Here is a 12,630-nt window from a genome sequence, read left to right as displayed (position 1 = left end):
GTAGAACTACAAAAGAGAGATAACATCAAATCGAACATTCAGAATTGATCTGCTTCATTACTCGATAATTGGTCACATAAAATAGCAATCTTACACTATTTCAATCTAGCTCACAGCCATGACGACACTTCTCAAGCAACCTCTCAAGCTCGCCCTCGTACAGCTGGCATCCGGTACCGTACCGACTACCTACGTTCTTGCGACTCAAGCCCCTCAACCAACACTAACAAATCATGGTATCTAGGAGCCGACAAAGCCGCAAACCTAAGCCATGCGCGTGTCAAAGTCCTCGAAGCCGCCAAAGCAGGCGCCAAACTAATCGTCCTCCCCGAATGCTTCAACTCCCCCTACGGCACACAATTCTTCCCCAAATATGCCGAAACACTTCTCCCCTCGCCGCCCACGGAGGAACAGTCGCCTTCATACCATGCGCTATCAAAACTAGCCGCAGAAGCGAAATCATATCTTGTTGGCGGAAGTATTCCTGAACTGGAACCCGAAACAAAGAAATACTACAACACATCACTCGTATTCTCACCTACAGGCGCATTGATTGGCACTCATCGCAAGGCGCATTTATTCGATATCGATATCCCAGGCAAGATTACATTCAAGGAGAGCGAGGTACTCTCTCCCGGCAACAAAGTCACAATACTAGACTTGCCAGAGTACGGCAAGATCGGTCTAGCCATCTGCTACGATGTACGATTCCCCGAACTAGCAATGGTTGCAGCTCGCAAAGGCGCATTCTTACTCGTTTACCCTGGCGCTTTCAACACGACCACCGGACCTATGCACTGGTCTCTTCTCGGACGCGCGCGCGCAGTCGATAACCAGGTGTACGTCGCCATGTGCAGCCCAGCGCGGGATATGAGCGCTAGCTATCATGCGTATGGTCACACATTCATCGCTAGTCCGAACGCAGAGGTTTTGGGAGAGTTGGAGGAGAAGGAGGATATTGTCTATGCTGATTTGACGGGTGGGACTATTGATTCCGCGAGGAAAGGTATTCCGGTGAATACGCAGCGTCGGTTTGATATCTATCCTGACGTGAGCGCAGGGGATGTCAAGCTGGAAGATTAATCGTAGATTAGCACATCACTATAATGCATCTAAAGACCTTTTTAAGCACTCTTCACAGCTCTTGGATTCGACCAATCATATTGCGTAGGAATTATGGTTGCCGCAAGTTCAAAGCCTGTCACGTGATGCACAAACCAACCAATTACGCAGCGTAAAGCCTTAAGCGACGCACTACGCGGGAACCCACACAAATTCCAACAAACTTCTTCCAGTCCCAACATTGAATTCTCTTAGCCCCGACGACGACGACAACCAAAGACGACAGTCCGGCACATCTACCAGTCAGTTTTCTACCTTTTCTCTCTCTCAACATATTTCGATATTAATATTTATGAGCAGAAATGTCGAGCACCACCAAGGGAAAGAAGAGCGGTCGTTCCGCCATCGCCGATGTTGTGTCGCGCGAATACACCATCCACCTGCACAAGAGAGTATGTTGATCCTTCCTATTCTTTTTTTGCGCTTCACTCTGTAGGCCCTACGATCGAGTTTGCAATATGTCTTGTGTTCCCGTCCGCTCTTTCGCCGATTGTCGAAGCGTTGAATTGTCGATATCGAAACTTTCGATCTCCGAGCCTTCAGGCGATTTCGCCCGATTGAATGGGGTTTATGGATGAAAGGCAACCAGAGCGGAGGGACTTAAGACATTGCAAATGCGATACGTATCGTTAGACGATGGACGGAGAACCTTTCTTCTCGCTTCCTTCTCGGGAACGAGCACAAGAAAACCCACCAATTCAACAAATTAGTTTGATGAAGTCCACCTCTATGGCCTGACTGCATTCTCGTGCAGTTCACCTTCAATTTTTCACACTCAAAAAAGGCATTTTGGACGGAAGACTAATTATTTCCCTCTTTTTTTACGAAAAGGTGCACGGTGTCACCTTCAAGAAGCGTGCTCCCCGCGCCGTCAAGGAGATTCGCGCTTTCGCTGAGCAGGCTATGGTACAGTTCCCTTCCTTTGACCTCCATCGAAACCTTTGTGATAACTAACGGGGTGAATAGGGCACCAAGGACGTCCGCCTCGACCCCCAGTTGAACAAGAAGGTCTGGGAAGCTGGTATCAAGGGTGTCCCCTTCCGTCTCCGTGTCCGCATCAGCCGCAAGCGTAACGACGAGGAAGGTGCCAAGGAGAAGCTTTACAGCTACGTGCAGGCTGTCAATGTCAAGGATGCCAAGGGTCTTAGCACCACTGTTGTCGAGGATGCTTAGATATGACAATTCAATTGCATTGATGGGTTGTATTCGGTGCGTTTTTTAAAATTTTTATTGAAGCTTATGGCGTGGGAAAAGACTTTTTTTTTACCTCGATACCATTGTCTTGGATGTACTCCGTATGAGTCCGGACATTATTTGGTTTCTCTATTTGAGGACCAGGCAGCTCGTCGTGTCCTAGGATGACCTGCAAAAAACAAACACAAAATGAAACGAATGACAACAATACCATTCACACTCTATACTATATTCTTCGCGGTTGTAGGTACAAATCGTAGCGGCATGCTGCTTTTGCTCCTGCCAGTGCCAGACAGTACCTACGTTTGAAATTCTCTGGATCTCAGATGAATGATTGTATGACTGAAGTATTGATATGAAATTAAACTCCTACCTACAATACACGGAATGATCCCAAAAGAAAATTCCAGGGGAGAAAAAGAGCAAAAAGGCTTCAAAGACCACTGCTTCCTTCTCTTTCATGCAATACACAATACTGATGATGCTATGATGGGCAATGAATTGGTGAATTGATCAAGAAAATGGACCGACTATTTGATACACATCGCTTTTGAATGAAGTCGGAAGAAAAAAAAGTAAAATTCCAGAACAGGAGTTGCAAATGCATGGCAAACAAGAAAAATAATGAACATGAAGAATGAAGAGGAGAAACAAGCTAATTAACATTAAAAAAAAAGAAAGGTTCTATGGCCAGCGAGAACTGAAAATGAATACATTCGACGAAAATGGGACAAACTCCGTTTACATGAGGGTTTTTGAAAGCACGGAACTGAAATGGGCAAGAATCATGGATACATACGCATTGAGGAAGTGAAAGGATTGAGAGTCGGTGGTAGTGGTTTTTGAATGAGAATTTTGGGATGCAACAAAAATTTGATGATGCTGCGATCAACGTAATGAATGGAGAAAATATGGGAAATTTGTAAAGGTTGGCTGTAGCTGTTATCTGCTGAGGTCGACGAGATCGATTATCGAGTATCATGCGAATCAGTTCTTCCGTGCGCTCCACATTGTATCTGAAAACTCGTTGCTTCTCTCAACCCGCACTGATATCAAATCATACAATGAGGTCCACGGTTTTGACTCGTCTATAATGCTTCTCTCAACCCAAGTCGAAGACAAAGGGAGCTTCACATTCAAGATGTTGCCAAGTCCATTTTCCACCGATTTATTATTGATATGAACGAGGAGCTCCGGGATCACAAATCATCAACAAATGCTTCCTTCACTAAATCACAATACTCAAGCATGAAAATCCATAGATCGGTTCGACGGAATCAATGTTGACAGAAAGTAGTATTCTCTAATCCACAATATGGTTCCACGGCCGGTCGATCGCATGGTGTTCATCATCCCTTAGTTGGGCAAACCCTCTTTGGCCGTCTTCACGGCATTCTCGACTTCCGCGGTAAATTCTTTCTTGAAACGAAGCGTCCATAGATCCATACCAGAGCCATCTACACGGGGCACCAGGAACGTGCAGTTCCCGGATTGTGTCTTGTATTCGATGGCACGACTGATTGATGTGTTGAGAACAGCTTTTCCACTGGGATCTGCACGTAGCAGGAACCGAGCGCGTTTTGTTTCTCGGTTCACAAGAACACGAAGTGGACCGAGACCCTGCACTTCCCAAGTCTTCTCGGTTTTCCCGTTATCTGCCGTCTTTTCAGCCAATTTCAACCCTTTCGAACGGACTTCACAGAGGCAATCTTCATCTTCTTCGCCAGCATTGGTCAACAAATTAAGCTGCGTGTCCTTGACGGTCTCGGTGTCGGTCTCTTCCGCGTTTGAATCAGATGTGACGCTAGCAGTTGTTGTTCCCTCTTTGGCAAGAAGTTGAGCAGCCGGGTTGAGACTGGAGGGGAAAGGATTGAATGTTGTTGATGGTGTCGAAGATCCTATTTTGATTGTGTTAGCATGTATTCCTTAGAATATGGCTCGGTATTAACTTACCTCCAAAGATGTTAGAGGACGTTTTTGAGGTGGATGTCGAGCTAAATAGAGGTGTGTTGTTGGGAACAGCGAGGAATGGACTAGATGTGGATTGTCCAAAAAGTGGTTTCGGTTTGGGAGTCTCTGTCTTTTCTTCATCGGAGCTAAGATTGACAGGCGTTCCATCAGGTCTAGTGATACGACCGAATAGGCTGCTCACTGGCTTCGGGTCGGTCTCAGAATCGGGCTGAGTCTTCTTGGCCCGCTTCTGTAGCTGCTCTGTCAAATCATCGTCGGATGATTCTGCAGCATCTGAAGTTGCAGTAGAAGTGTTCAAATGACCAAAAATGTTGTTTGTTCCAATCGAAGGTGTTCCTGGCTTGCTGTCAAAGACGGACCCCGAAAAGAGACTAGATGCTTGCGCGGAGCTTGGTTTTTCAACTTTCTTCTCAACCACAGGCTCTGCGTCAGAGTCACTGTCTTCATCGGTATCATCGTCGCCTTTAGCTTTTTGACCAAACTGGTTCATAAAACTTTGTCCAGAAACGTTAAACTTGGGGAGGTCAAGTTTGACCCTAGGGGCCTCACTAGAAGACGCCTGGAAGCTTCCCTTGCCGAACTGGCCTGCAAAATTCAGGTTACCAAACTTGGGGACCTCAAACGTTGGTTTCGCAGCAGGTTCTGATATTTCCTTCTGGGGAGATGCTGCGCGAGGAGTTTCTTTAGTGGATGATCCACCAGATCTTAAGCCAAATAGACTGGAGCCAGTAGAAGTTGTGTTAGCTGGCGCTGCAGCTTTGGGCGCTGAGAATGAACTTGCAAAGATGCTGGCTGTCTCTGATTTTCCACCTGCCTGGGTTGTAGAAGGACGCACATAAGGCTGAGCGCCGCGTTTACTGTTCGCACTATCATCAAGGTCTTCTGACGATTTTCGCTTCCCGGCGGCCGAAGGTCGAACAGAGGGAAGTTCAGGCTCTGGGGTGGGCTCTTGAGCCTTTGATTTCTTTGTAGTGGGTCTTTGAGCTGGCGATTCAATCCCGTGCGTGTCGTCAAGCTTACGCTTACCAGGCTTATTGGTAAGTGAACCGACCGGTGCGCCGATCACCTTTCTCATTTTGATATAATAGATGATAATGCTGTCCAAGCTCTGGTTTTCGGGGTCGTAGGAAGCAACGTGTTCCTTGAAGCCACGGTTCAGGTCGACAATTTGAGCTCTCTTGTCGCCTTCGAGGGATTCTTCAGCAGATACCTGAACTGTGCCAGCAGCCTTTTTAGCAAGAGCTTGATCCATGATTGCACCACCAAGTCTTTTATCAGGGGACGGCTGAGGTGCAAACAGAGACCCGACCTGAGCTGGCTGAGAAGCTCCAGCGACAAGTGACTTGGTTGTAGATGTAGCTGCAGGAGCAGTTGTCACTGGTGCTGTGGTTGTGGCTGATTTGGAAGTTGCCGCAAAAAGTGATTGGGCTGGCGCAGCAGACACGGATGCTGATGCAGCTGGCGCTGGAGTTGAGGCTGGCTTGGTAGAACTGGCTCCAAACAACGATCCAAACGGGTTAGGCGCGGTAGAGGCCGGAGCAGCAGGCGCAAATACAGAAGTAGCTGCAGTTGTAACTCCGTTTGGCACAGGTGAAACCGATCTTGACGGATTTTGGCCAAAGATGTTGTTGGAAGCACCAAGGCTGGGCGATGGAGGGTTGCCGGTCGCTGATGGGGTGGGAGCGCCAAAAAGCGAAGACCCGGGACGACTGATTTCAGATGGGACGGAAGTGTGCGCAGGCTTCTGGCCAAAAATGTTTGAGGGCGCAGGAGGTTGTTCGCTAACTTTGCGTTTACCATCAGGGGAAGTGCTCATGTCATCTGCGTCACTGGTGACATTAAAAAGAGGCTTCTGGATCGTAGTAGTAGTCTGTCCAAAGTTGAAAGTGTTGGACGCACTTGCTGAAGGTGCATTTCCAAACAAAGAGGGGCTAGCCTTGTTTGGTGTAGATGGAGCAGCGAGAGATTGTCCGAACAAAGACGCAGCAGGACTTGAGGCAGTAGCAGTCTGACCGAATATATTTGTCCCAGTCGTGGCTGGTTTAGGCTGGAACAATGATGAGCCAGTGGCAGAAGGTGCCTGCCCAAACAAAGATGCAGGACCGTTTGTAGCAGTTGCAGTAGTAGCACCACCAGCAGATGAAGCACCAACTGGCTGACCGAACAGGTTTGTAGTGCCGGTCGTGGTTGCTGGAGGGTTTTGACCAAAGAGAGTTGAGCCCACGGTTGTGGCAGGCTTTGACTGGAAAAGTGGAGCACTAGGAGCAGCAGAAGTGGATTGCTGGCCAAAAATTGAACCAGGTGCAGTCGCAGTTGCAGAGGTGGATATAGGAGGAGCAGAAGTGGCCTGTCCGAAGAGATTGGTAACAGTGGTTGCTGGCTTTGTTTGTCCAAACAAGGATGAACCAGTCGAAGCAGGCTGTGTCTGGAAAAGTGAAGTAGAAGCAGGGGCTGTAGCAGTAGACTGTGCAAATGGGTTGGCACCAGTACTTGCTGGTTGGGCTTGAAAACCTGAGTTCGAGCTTTGACCAAAAACACCCTGACCTGAGGGTTGTACAGGCTGAGTCGAGCTTTGAGCACCGAAAACGTTGGATGGCTGGACTTGAGTTTGAGTTTGTGTGTTACCGCCGTTCAAAGTGGCGAATGGGTTGCTAGCAGGAGTAGAGCCAAAGCCTCCAAAATTGAAAGAAGCAGGAGCCCCAGCGCCAAAGGAAAGGGACTGGGAGCCGCTCTGAGTCGCACCTGAAGCACTTGGCGCAGGAAAGCTCTGAGATTGACCGAACGAAAAGCCATTGGAAGCCGTAGAGCTTGAAGGAGCTGCGGTTGCACCGCTGGTCTCGCCAAAAGAAAATGGTGTCTGAGTGGACGAGGTGGGCTTAACGCGACGCTTGTTAAGTTCTTTGATCCTAGAGTGATGAGGTGAGAATCGAACCATAATTAGGATTTGAAAACAACGAGTGCAGAAACAATGGTTTTGTTGTGTTGAGAGAGTGGGATGAGATATGGATGAGAACGAACGAGGGGTAGAGACGAGGGCAGATCGTGGAGAAACACGATAAAGGTAGAATCAAGTTTCAGAATGCCATCAACAAAGGCTTCTACCTAACCAGAGTGCCGTGACAATGGAGCGACCCTGATGTGCCCATGAATGATGGAAAACCCTGACAATAAGGCAAGCAACAATCAAAACAATAACAGCAATCACAAATCTGCACTTACTTTCTCGTGGCTAACTGAGCAGCCGTCGCCCGCTGAGGGGTATCATTTGGAGTGCTGGACATATCGAAATCGATCCCAGCAGACCTATCAGCGTGCGGGCCTGGTAAAACTCGTTTCGACATCAACGGAGTGAAATGCGGCTCCTGGAATTATATATACCGCTCCCACGACCTGAGGGACGCTGTCCCTTTTATAAGCACTGAGCACGACCACACCGAAAGTGGTACCGCCAAAACACGCCCGCAGTTGTGACGACTATTCAGAAATTTGCCTCTTCTTGTTTATTTTCCTCCAATCTTTCGCGCAACTGGTCGGTTATCGCATACAACACGGTGGAGAGATGAGGCAGATGAGCCTTTCAATATAACGCGCTAGTCTCGGCAAAGTATCACTTCAACATTCAAATATCAAGTAAATAATACCAGGATGCGATTTGACAGCAAGGCTATCGTTCGCCACGATGCACGCGCAGTACGCTCGACTTTTCGATCGATGGAGGGAGTCCAGTCCGTCGGCGCACGAGCTATCGATTTATCAAGCACAAATCCTCAAGCGTAGACTATATCGGCGAATCAACTCGTGAATGTAAATATTTCTATATCGTAACGCAAAAAAACCCCTGACAAAAATAGCTTCGGCGCGATGGTTCGAGCTATTTTGATGACGGATGGTAGTTCAATAGAATCGATCGCGGGATCAAGCTCACGTCAACGAACAGTCGAAGAAAAAACCGAGGCAGCTGGAATATCAACCAACAGATAGCGAAAGAAGGTAAAAAATCAGAAATATTATAAAAAGTTCGACTCCCGAACTACCGCGACCGGGTGGTTTGTCTCGTTGATCGCTGAGGTTGGAGATGATCGATGTTCCTCTCCTTGAACTGTTTTTTTTCTTCTGTGTTAGCCGCGCCTTCTCTCTCTGACCTGACTCTGACCTCGACCGCAGGTCCGACCGGCGCCGCACTGAGCACGCTCGCGCTTTCCGGGGGGGCGAACTCCGAAAGCGGTATAGCTCCATGAGCTAGGCCACTTACAGTAAATCACATGATTTCTTGGCATATAATGTTAGGGTTAGGGTTAATGAGTGCCTTGAGTTCCGTTACAATCTACCGTGATCCTTACTCCTCACTATCACTCGAATATGAACTTGGCTGTGGGTGTTTGTTAAGATATATATAATTCAATGGTAGTTGGGCTTCGTATATGTAGAATTCGACCGTCCAAGTTTGCTTTCGTACATACCTACATAATTAGGCGGGACGAGGAGAGAATATATGAATCCACAAAGATAGTGTGAGTGATATACCGGGTTTCCATCCTGAACATTCCTGTGGTCAAATTTTTAGAATTTTCAAATTTCAATGTTTTTTTCTGAATTGGAAAATAAGTATTTACAAACTGGAGAGCTAATCATTGATCTCCTAGGAAGTCAAGCTCCTCTCAAAGGAACGAAGCGCTCTATGACCAGAAGAGCTGTTTCGACTGTAACAGAAATAAAATCTTCTGCCTCTTGAATAAGGCAGAGACGGCCAAATCAGACTGGAATAGTTGGAAGAATGAAAGCTTTCTCTGGAAGCTCATTTAGAAACATACATGTATAACGTCAATAGGTGTTCATTCTCTGAGCTCAAAGTTCTACAGCCTCGACTGCACGATGAATAGCTGCCGTGGGTTCATGTAGGCTCGAAAAATCCACCAACAGGCTATCTGGTTGATACATCTAGACACCACGAGGTCTGTTGTGGGCATCTTCTCCTAGGAATATATGGAGCTACTCTCAACATCGAAGATGAGATGGAACAGGAAGGTTGGCAACTGTAGATACCTACACATTATACCCCAATCTCAGCCCAAAGTTTATAACCAGATATATCAAACAAGCCAGCAAAAGCAAAAGATGCAATACTACAAACAAGTAAAGCGGCTCTTGGGACTCCTTGGGCTCCCCATTCTCTCCATCCTGTTTCTTGGCACGAGTAGTTTCAGGGGCGGGCGTAGGCGTAGATCCAGAGGAGTCAGAACCGGAATCGTTGTCATATTCAGACTCGTCGAAAGGACCTTCAGCAAAACGAGAAGCTCTAGGACCCGTTTGCTGTTGCCGCTGACCAGCAGACCCAGTATTACCACCACTCATACCGATACGTGAGATCAGAACCGGGAGCTGAGCAAATTAGCTGGAGTTGATCAGGAGAGGTACCCAGAATTGATATTACTTACGCGTTCTCCTAAGATCTCTTCCCATGCGTCTAGAAAGATACGATCTGTGTCCGTCTCTCTTTCTGACTGTTGTACATAGACAAATGTTAAATTCGAATCATTTCAATATCCCAGACACTCATAAGACCATCTTCCATCATGCGGTCTACTATGTAGAGTTGGCATTGTCCTTGCGCATGATGCCTCTCGCAGTTTCTGCACCATCTCTCTTGTAGCGCATACACATGTTTCGGTATGTGGTCATGATGGTTGGGCTCTTTCTTATTAGAACTAGAGGAGACACCTGGTACGTTTCCAGGAATGTTCGCTGACATGGTGGGACTTTTGTTGTTCGTAAGGGAGGACTGATTGATATACCGAGTCAAGATTGCGTTGGTGACATGAAAATACGCGCTTGATAAGCACTGACAGCTGAAGCATGTAGATGTCAAATATTTCCAAGAGGCATACTAACCTGGTGTGATGATGAACTGAGAGTGTTGATTAATGTTGACTGTAAGTTGAAAGGCGAGAAACTCAAAAAATCGCGAAGAGGCTCCGCGTATGATCAAAACAGAAAGAGAATGAGAAGAAAAGGAGGAGGAAAGGTAGGACTCCAAGTAGTGTTTTTGGGTCTTAAAGTTGCCCGACGACCTGCCAGCAATGGCAGTCTTATTACTGGAAGGCAAAATCCGTCTAACCGGAGACAATCAATAGTATCACTGGGGATTAATACCGCCTAGATTGAATGCGGTAAGATTAAGTATGTCTACAATTGTTATTGTTTAAGTAGGCCAATGTGGTAAACGAGCGTAGGTAGTTGGATTTTCTCAAATGAAGGCTATACTAGCAAGTATTCGACCCTGTAATATTCCAGTGAGCAAGATTTGCCACGATATAAGGAATCAAGCCGTAGTTCTTCAATTCAAATGTCTCTGGATCGAGGAACAAATCATGGCGAAAAAACTCAATTCAAGCGAGCGACTGTAGTTGGTTGCAAAAATGACGAGAGGCGAACCTCTGATCTCGTTGGTTCAGACTTAGTAGTCATCACCACGGCTAATGATCTCGTTCCCGGAGGACTTGATCAGAATTGTCTGTTTAAATGTCAGCTTGAAACTCTGATAGGTGATAGTTTGATATATACATGTTCGAATTGGGCAGTATATGAGCCGGGTATATCGACCAAGGGCGGATACATGTGGACGATACCATGAGATATGAGGCTATTCATCTATACAACCAAAGAAATAACAGTCAGTCACCAAAAACTAGTCATCATTCCAGATATGAGAATCTTACCCCTAGGAGATACTTTTCCAGCCCGAGACGATCAAGGTAACGGCGACAGAACGGAATGGTGCCAAAATTCTGATTGATGGTCTTCAATAGTGCTCGTGCCGAAGCAAGAGGAAGGTGCATGTTTCGTGCATCTGGATCTTTACTATAGCCATACACGCCGGGCTTTAAACATCTTAGTCAGCTTATAATCATTTTACAAAGGGGGATAGAGAATACTAACACCATCCATCATGTAACCTTTTCCAGTCGTACCAAAAGTCTCAATCGCAAATACTTCGCCCTCTTCCATCTTGGTCTGATCCTTGCTCTTGATGAAAGGGACCTGCTTACCGCCATGGATTCTATAAGGGAGAATGTCGTGTCCGGTAATGTTGCGAATCGCTTTGACCGGATGCACTTTGCCATTTATCTCGACCTCGTAGCTCTCCATGGCCTCTTGAATGTAGCCACCGATTTCGCCGACTCGAGCATCCACACCCGCACACTTGGTAAATGTTAGTGAGGATACTCGATTCAGACATGCAGGGTTGACTACTCGCCTTCAAACCAGTATTGGTGGCATCTTTGACGGCCGCAAGTAGATTATCGTAGACGGGATCAAAAGTCACTGTAAAGGCACTATCGACAATCCAACCATTCACATGCACTCCAAAATCGACTTTCATGACATCCTCTTTCTTCAAGATGATATCCTTCTGGCCAGGATTGGGCGTGTAATGTGCAGCGCAGTTGTTTAACGCCAAACCAGTTGGAAATCCCATTCCGCCTTTCAGACTGTCTCCAGGCTCTAGTCCCTGATGACCGAGCAATGCGCGCACGCCATCCTCAATGCCCACGGCGAGTTCGGTAAGGGACTGTCCGGGGTGGACTGTCTCATGAACCCAGTGGCGGACTTGGCGATGAACCTCAGCGGCCTTGCGATAATCGCTGAGAGCTTCATCATTGGTGATAGTACCACGGCTCAGATAGCGGAGTTCCTCGTCGGTAGTACGACGCAGATTCACAGCCGGAACTTTCACCATCTGTCCAACCGGATACTTCCCATCTGGAAAGAGCTGAGAAAGCGGAACTCTAGGAGGCGAAGTCTGCTGCTGAGCACCGTCACCGGGCTTTTTCTTGTTGCTCTTCTTCTTTTTGCTGCGTTTTCTCTTCTTTGGCTTAGAACCATCCTCGGGATTTACCACGGCCAAGGATGAATCCTGTCCATCACCGTCGTCGTCATCGTCGGTGCCAAATTCGCCGTCCCCGTCTTCCAGCATGTTGGCGCCACGAGGTTTACCTCCAACGGCATTCGATTTGGTCGAAAGCGCGTTGGTTGCTGTATGATATTAGCATGGTTTCACGGCAGGTTTTCGAGTATCTGATTTTACCATCCTCATGGTTGTCGCCTCCTTCAAAGGTCTTTGCTCCCATTGAGATTATTCCAGACTAGTAAATAGATGATGATATTCGAGCTTTTTGATGATGTCTGATCTGGTGGAGACAAAGATTCTGCGGGGAAAATGGCTTACACCACCGGTGACAATCAATGTGTTAGATAATCCGGGTATCCAGGAGCAGTCAAATGAGGCAGTCAATCAGAAGCTCTACATGATGGCCCCCAGATTTACCCCTCATGATAGATCAC

At 47.1% G+C, this 12,630-nt stretch overlaps 4 protein-coding genes across 4 annotated transcripts; 1 reads left to right on the top strand and 3 right to left on the bottom strand.

The window, feature by feature from the left end:
* Positions 1 to 118: 118 nt before the first annotated feature.
* EYB26_003843 (uncharacterized protein) lies at positions 119 to 2,295 on the top strand (the record flags this gene model as incomplete). Its single annotated transcript, XM_054263137.1, has 6 exons — positions 119 to 173; positions 245 to 1,031; positions 1,318 to 1,364; positions 1,423 to 1,514; positions 1,954 to 2,028; positions 2,089 to 2,295. 6 exons carry the CDS (start codon positions 119 to 121, stop codon positions 2,293 to 2,295), a joined length of 1,263 nt encoding a protein of 420 aa, XP_054119112.1.
* Positions 2,296 to 3,672: 1,377 nt separating this feature from the next.
* Positions 3,673 to 7,568, bottom strand: EYB26_003842 (uncharacterized protein; the record flags this gene model as incomplete). Its single annotated transcript, XM_054263136.1, has 3 exons — positions 3,673 to 4,214; positions 4,270 to 7,193; positions 7,507 to 7,568. The coding sequence occupies 3 exons, from the start codon at positions 7,566 to 7,568 to the stop codon at positions 3,673 to 3,675; spliced, it is 3,528 nt and encodes a 1,175-aa protein (XP_054119111.1).
* Positions 7,569 to 9,330: 1,762 nt separating this feature from the next.
* On the bottom strand, positions 9,331 to 9,966 carry EYB26_003841 (uncharacterized protein; the record flags this gene model as incomplete). Its single annotated transcript, XM_054263135.1, has 3 exons — positions 9,331 to 9,666; positions 9,723 to 9,751; positions 9,945 to 9,966. 3 exons carry the CDS (start codon positions 9,964 to 9,966, stop codon positions 9,331 to 9,333), a joined length of 387 nt encoding a protein of 128 aa, XP_054119110.1.
* A 775-nt stretch (positions 9,967 to 10,741) lies between these two features.
* On the bottom strand, positions 10,742 to 12,416 carry EYB26_003840 (uncharacterized protein; the record flags this gene model as incomplete). The annotated part of the gene is made up of 6 exons (XM_054263134.1): positions 10,742 to 10,798; positions 10,849 to 10,935; positions 11,004 to 11,165; positions 11,224 to 11,487; positions 11,543 to 12,321; positions 12,374 to 12,416. 6 exons carry the CDS (start codon positions 12,414 to 12,416, stop codon positions 10,742 to 10,744), a joined length of 1,392 nt encoding a protein of 463 aa, XP_054119109.1.
* Between the last annotated feature and the right edge of the window lie 214 nt (positions 12,417 to 12,630).

The sequence above is a fragment of the Talaromyces marneffei genome, chromosome 3 (assembly GCF_009556855.1).
Source record: "Talaromyces marneffei chromosome 3, complete sequence".
Taxonomy (NCBI): Eukaryota; Fungi; Ascomycota; class Eurotiomycetes; order Eurotiales; family Trichocomaceae; genus Talaromyces; species Talaromyces marneffei.
The sequence above is the reverse complement of the archived record's forward strand: the minus strand, read 5'-3'. Positions and strand labels throughout refer to the sequence as shown.